At 36.4% G+C, this 7,372-nt stretch overlaps 1 protein-coding gene across 1 annotated transcript in view; it reads right to left on the reverse strand.

The window, feature by feature from the left end:
* Positions 1–4,924: 4,924 nt before the first annotated feature.
* LOC101846285 (uncharacterized protein DDB_G0283697) overlaps positions 4,925–7,372 on the reverse strand; it is a 12,115-nt gene continuing 9,667 nt past the window's right edge. The window contains exon 2 of the mRNA XM_005098297.2: positions 4,925–6,119. Coding sequence (XP_005098354.2) covers positions 5,910–6,119 — 210 coding nt within the window. The 3' untranslated portion in view covers positions 4,925–5,909. The remainder of the gene's footprint in view (positions 6,120–7,372) is intronic.

Consider the following 7,372-nt stretch of genomic DNA (forward strand, 5'->3'; position numbering starts at 1 on the left):
GGGCGATAGATGTTTGATAGGACCACACCAGAGCACCCGCCAACCACCCAGGTCATTTGCGTACGACCGCGAAGTACTTAGCCACTACACCAAAGACGCCGGCCATTAACCTGTATCCAAATCAACAGGTGCTGTGATTGGTAAAGAAAAGGGTTACTGGTGTTGCAGTAAATATGCCGCATCCAGCAAACTAAATAAAAGCAGTTATGAAGAGATGAAAACAGTTTCTTATACACCTGAATGGACTTGAAGACACTTTAACACCAGCTGTCTTTTAATAAATATGTTTTTACAAGCCTCTTCGACATAATTTAGAATACTTAAGAGGCGGACTGCTTCCGCCCTACTTGTTAAGGCAAACGTGGGCTGAGAGGGACACAATATTTCAGTAGAAAGACCAAGCTATGGAATATGTTTAATTTTTTCCAACATGGGAATCGAAATCGGATCTTGTGTGTGTGGTGGCGAAGCACCTAACCACAACACAACAAACACCAAGCCTTTAATTACAAATGTATCTGTATTCAATTCAACCGGTACTAACTGTGATGGGTGAGGAAATGTGTTGTAGTAGACAGTGTACTTGTGTCCGGTCGGTGGTAGGTAGCCTATTGCAGTAAATATGCCAGACTATTCTCACCGCCAAAACCAATAAGACACAGCTGAACGCAGTTTCTTAGACAATTGAATCGACATGAAGGCATTTAAACTTCTTGCTTTCTCTTTTCTGTTAATAATGAAGGTGTTTTACGACACCATAGACATAATTTAGCTCATGTAGGAAGGCTGCTTCGACCCTTAGTGTCAGGGCTAAAACTTGGCTGTGAGGGATACAGCATCTCAACTGAAAGACCGAGATACTCGATACAAATTCTACCCGCATAGGAAGCGAACTTGGGTCTTATGTGTGTGATGGCGAAGTGCCTAACTTCTTCTACACCACAGTTTGCCTCTGTCTGGTTCAACAGAGCCAATGATGGGTGAACATATAGTTGAATTGATCTGTACTGTAGACATACCTACTCCACGGTACCGCAGTAAACGTACTACATCTACATCCGCTCACTGGTAAATGCAATTGTGGAGAGGCACCATACGAAGTTCTAAGGCCACTCACTTAGATCTACCTAAAGACTTTGAACATCTTGCTCTTATTGGAAATACATATACAATAAAAATAACACAAAAAACCCGAAAAAACAACAACCCCCTCCAAAAAAACCAACAACCCAAACACAAACAAAACAAACATAGCAAACTAAAAGACCAAAAAGAGACAGAAACAGAATAACAAACTATGAGAACTTGAACATATTGGAAAAGTAGAAATAACCCAATTAGTACATGTCATGTGCCATGAAAGACAAAACAAAAAACTTCCCAGAGTATCCGAGCAGACTAACAAATCAAATTGTTAATGTCTTTTTCACGTCTAGTGTTTTGAAGAGAAGAAGATAAAACCACTGTACACTTATATGAATACTTGTCCGATTTTGCCTAGTCTTCAAAAAGCAGCGGTTAATCTAGCGATAAAAGAAATCAAAGAAAAAGAAACACCATTTTCTTGATCTATTTTGAGAAACTTGTAACATAGCAGCATACAAGAAGTAGTTATTAAATCACTTGAAAGATTTTCCGAAACAAAGAAGAGCAAAAATAAATCAATGCAACAGCTCTTTGCGAAATACTATCCTTTCGAAATGCCAACAATTTAGATAGCAAAGGGGTTTTGGAACAAAAATAGGTAAACCTCAGATTGGAAAAAAAAAGAAAAAAAAAAAGAAAACGAAGACGAATATTGAATATGAATTGACAATTTGATCACAGGAGGGATGGTGAGAGTGAGATCATGCATAGATAACGCAAGTTAATCTTTGACGGATATGAAACACCATACCATTGTTTAACACAGATGTAACATGCAGACATTGTTCAACATATATACAAAATATTATTGTTCAACAGTTCAACATATAGGAAATATTATTATTCAGCATTTCAACATCTATAAGACCTTATTATATTACCAGAGCCGTAAATCTCTTATAAAAAAAAATAAAACATACAAAAAACCAAAAAACCAACACCCCCACCCCCCCCCCAAAAAAAAGCCAACCAAAACAAGAAACAAAACACAACAATTTGAAAAGAAATGTCTTGAACGCCCCCAACTCGAGATAATTTTCTTTTTATTCTTCAACTAACGAGCGTAGCAAACTTATTTTCAATACAAATTCTCAAACATTTGAATTCATTAAAGAAAACAGACATCAAAGTTAATAGCTAACACCTCATAATATGCCCAATGGGCTTCTAACTCGTTGGCGTTACCATTTTAAAAAAGAAATGCGGATGGATGAATGCAACAACGATGGTAACATCATAAACAATAATAATGAAACAATGTCAACAAAGCAATAATAACAACAATCATTCTAATAACAAGAACGACCACAAGACGTGGACAAAATGAACAACACAAACATAACAACAACAACAGTAGCAACAAACAACAACAATAACAACAACAAAATCATAACTTTAACAACAACAACAACAATAGCAACAGCAGAAATAATAACAACAACAGCAAAAACAACAGCAACAGCAACAAAAACAATAGCAACAGCAACAAAAACACCAAACAACAGCAACAATATATAAGAACATCTCACGAGTGTGGGTATGGGATCATGTATTTCGCTTGAACTAACAGAACACCATTTTCCACCCTTCTCTTCCCACTTCTCACTGACCTTTTGTTGAACCGAGTACTGAATGGATCGACCAGCACAGTATCGCTTAATCAGATCCTAATCTCGGCTGGATCGATGTAAGCTCTCGTTTATCAGGATAAAGCAGTTTGAAAGAAAGACACGAGAAACGCGTCAAATACCCACTCTGGCTACGTGGACAACTGAAAACAAGAAACTACAAATTGCAAGCGTTGAACCCCCCCCCCCCCCCCGCCCCCTCCCCATGAAAAACTTTAGGTAAAAAAAGTACAAAACCATCCAAACTAACAAAAGAAATGAGAGGAAATAATTTGTACAAAGTATGATCCCCATGATTGGTTTTTTAAAAAAGTATTACAATACTACTGCTATTGTTATTATTGTTATTATTTATTTTTTAATACGTATCAAGTTGAGCTCAAAAGAATCCCACAATTGTTCAGACTTAATGGTCCATGTAAAAGAACTTGAGAAAAAAATAGGAGGTGATTGCAAATTTTAAAAAAATAATTTTGGCAGCATACACACACAGAGAGAGAGAGAGAGAGAGAGAGAGAGAGAGAGAGAGAGAGAGAGAGAGAATTGGGAATACTGGAAGGAAGCAATAAACATTTGTTAAAACTGCAATTAGATCATATAAACTAATAAAATAATATGGACTTTGAGAATACAATAACTCCAATATAACATTGAAGTTTATTATAAGCTCCAATTAATTTAACATTAAAATATATGATATGAATTAATCAAGAAATAGGAACCCCAGTCTGTATAATTCAGTTATAATTCACTACTCTAGAATTTCACAGTTCGATCAGCTCGTTACCTAGTTATGAGAAATAATAATATGACGTTAACAATTTTGAGCTTCACAACATGTCAATGTCAAACTTTTTCGAATACAATTTTTTGAATATCTTGATAACGACTCCGAATAACCTTACGATTTTGATAGAGCAGATAGAACCTGGTTTTCTTTCTGGCTTCATGACCTTTGTAACTGAAAACAGCCAAAAATATCAGATAGATCTTTGCAGTTCTAAAGTAGCGGATTGTACATAATGTCACTCGTTATCCCGTACTCCCTCCTCAACAAACATATTTAAAATTAATGATAATGTCCTAGACAATACTTTCTGGCGTACTTCCGGCTCACAATGGGACGCGCCTTTTGTCTAAATTTTGAAACAAATGAAAGGCAAGATTTCTTGTAAAGGCTGTACGCACTCGACTATCAGGATAGCGTTGTCTTACCTTTGGTTTAGGCGCAATAGCGCGACCCATGAAGCGCACGCTTCGGAGTGAAGATTTTATAGAGAGCGAAAGGTGGCGGCTATGACAGAAGGCAGTCTAGGACAATAAGCTTCATCACATACTACATGTGGAAGCAAAACTGTCCCCGTGGTTTTAGTTTTATGCATCCCGCATAATTTAGCAAAATTTAATCATTTCTTGGGCATAATTTCTGATTTTTTTGCTTTATCATTCTTTGTCAAAATTAACAGAATCGCATAATTTCACAGTTTTGGGCTCAGTTTACATAATTTCAGAATTTTGTTTGTATAAAACAGCGGGGATAGGCAAAAAAAAACCAACCCAGATGAAAGATGTTGAGTTGATCGAAAGTTCGAAAATTTATGAGCAAATTAATGTGATTCAGGACGTTTTCTCGGCTCTCCATCCATACTGACATGGTCCTATTGGAGATGGACCTTAAATTTGGAGGTCCTGTCTCTCGAATAACCAAACAATGTTGAAAAGGGAATTAACCGATACGTAGTGGAAATTCGAAAATACAGCAAATAAATACGCCAACCAACAACAAACACAACAACAAGATAGACCTCACGATCGTGAAAATATGGAAATGTTGTGCCTCTCTGGTCATACACACTTAGATATGTTCACAATATAGTATCTTATTTGCCAATCTGGCATTCGTACTGGAGCATTCGCAGACAAGAAACGAAAACAAAACTTGGGATTATCTTGAGCTGTACCCTAATATGGTCGCTTTTAAGCACAAGGTGGTTATCACGTAAAATGCTGTTTTGAGAAAATCGAAGGTAAAGTTTTTGTCCCTTGTTCAGTTTCTTTAAAAGACGAGGAGAGTTTTCTCTACAACCAAACAAATATACGCAACAATGAAACCAAACTTCTCCTATAGGTAGGGCAATACCCACTTTTGGTGAAAGTCAAGATTTCTGATAACCCCCAAAATCTGGGTTAGCCCGCTTGTCCTTAAAAGCGACCATAACGTTTGTTGGCGTTTGACAGAAATCAGACTTTGAACACTGAGTGAACGTTTCACAAACCTGTTTTCCACACATGAAGTTACAGCATACACTGTAGGATGAAATAATATGTTATTTTGAATAAATTACATTTGTTAACGTACCACCTAGCCATTCTCAAACCACAATTTATAAAATAAATATTATAACATTATTAAAAATAAATATTATCACTAATAAATAATATATATTATAACATTAATAAATTATTGATATAACAAGTATGAAAATAAAGGCGTGACATGAATTCAGTAAGACACGTGATGGCAATACTATTTGGTTTTAATCATGGTATGAAGAAACATGGATCAAAGCGGATCCAAGAGCATAGTCGTATTAATAACATGACGTATTGGTGGTGCTGTGCCAAAAGTGACCAGATCTTGAATTTAGCCAAAAATCAATATATTATGTCTAAACTTAGCATACAATAAGCCCCTCATCATGTAAAGATAATAGTAGGAATGCATCTTATTCTGTAATTTGTAGTGAAATGGTTGGGATCTCCACTTTTGCTTGTCGAATATATATATGTGATTCCAATACCTTAGTGAAGAAGGTTTGTGGGTTGTTGTTTTTTAAACCTAGAAAATAAATTGGATTTTGGAGGCAAAAAACGTTTACATTATTTACAGATTTACTTTAAGAATTGGAAAACATGCATAGTAAAATAATAATCATATTTCCAGAAAATATAACTAACCTTGAGAGAGAAGTTCAAACACATTGATGCCTATGACTCCTAAAAGATATACTTTTTTCAAGAACTGGTCACTTTGGGACCAAGACCATAAGAAATGTACCAATATATATATAATATAAATAAATCTTCTTTCATGACAAAATGCTAAGATGACGTCATCAGAATCTGTGCTCCCCATCACGCTACAGTATTCTCCCTTTTCCTGACCATGTGCGCGCCGGGCGAGTTATCTATCCACACGTGTGGGTTGGGGGCAAACTTTGCGTTGTACGCTGACGTCATCTTGGTCAGCCTGGACACGATCTGCCTCATGTCTTCCTCGTTGACCGACTGAAGGCCCATGTAGCGTCGGTCAAGGCCGGAGACCACGCTGTAGCTCTTGGCAGACTGTGGACAGAGTAAGAAATAAATAAGACATAAATGTCGTGCTCTATTAGAGCTATCGTGTAGCAGACTGTGGACAGTGAAATAAATAAGACACAAAATTAATGTCATGCCCCATTAAAGCTTAGCGTTTTAAAAATTTTAGTAGAGGTTTTACGGCGCTCGCAATTGCTTAAGGTCGTATGAGCACCAGAAGATAAGAGGTGTTACAAGAGAGTAGCAAACATAAAAAAGAAGAAGGGGAGATAAGGACGCTAAATGTTTGATAGGAAAGAAGAAGTAAACCACGCCAGAGCACCCGCCAATCACCCACATCATTAGAGCTATCGTGTATCAGGCTGTAAACAGAGCAGGGTAATAAATGTGACATAAATAAATGTCGTACTTTATTAAAGCTATCATGACAGAGCGGATGATATGATTAGTATTGCTTGTTTGCAGCAGACTGTGGATAGAATAATAAATGTGACATAAATGTTTTGCTTTATTAAAGCTATCATGGCAGAGCGGATAATACACATATTCTTATTACTGGTTGTTTGTAGCAGACTAAGGACAGAGTAAGAAATGTGGCCTAAATGCATCATACTTTAATAAAATTTTAAACTATCCTGTAGCAGACTACAAAGTAGTAAATGTGACATAAATGTCGTGCCTCATTAGCGCTATCATGTAGCAGACTATGAACAGTAATAAATGTGACACAAATACGTCATATTTTTTTAAGCTGTCGTGATGGTGGTTATGATTATAATTAGTTATTTGTAGCAGGCTATGGATAGAGTTATGATTATGATATAAATCAATGCGTCGTGCTTCATTAAAGCTATCATGATAGCTGGTATGATTTTTGCTTATTTCTTTGAAGCAGACTGTGGATATAATAATAAATGTGACACAAATGTCGTGCTTTATTGAAACTGTCACGAAAGTGGATAGTATGAATAGAATTACGTACTTAATTTGTACCAGACTGTAGACAGAGTAGTAGATGTGACATAAGTAATGCGTCGTGCTTCATTCTAGTCTAGAGCAGTCACTATAGTGGTTAAAGTAATAAATGTGATTGTGGAGAGGAAAATTAATTTCATTTTCTAGTAGACTGTGGATAGAGCAATTATGCACAAGTTATTACTTTTGCTCATTTGTTGCTGATTGTAGATAGGATGTGGGTGGTTGGAGGGTACTCTTGTGTGGTTTGCTTCTTCTTTCCTATGAAACATCTATTGTCCTTTTCACCACACACACACACACAC

This window comes from Aplysia californica, unplaced genomic scaffold (assembly GCF_000002075.1).
Source record: "Aplysia californica isolate F4 #8 unplaced genomic scaffold, AplCal3.0 scaffold00178, whole genome shotgun sequence".
NCBI classification, from domain to species: Eukaryota; Metazoa; Mollusca; class Gastropoda; order Aplysiida; family Aplysiidae; genus Aplysia; species Aplysia californica.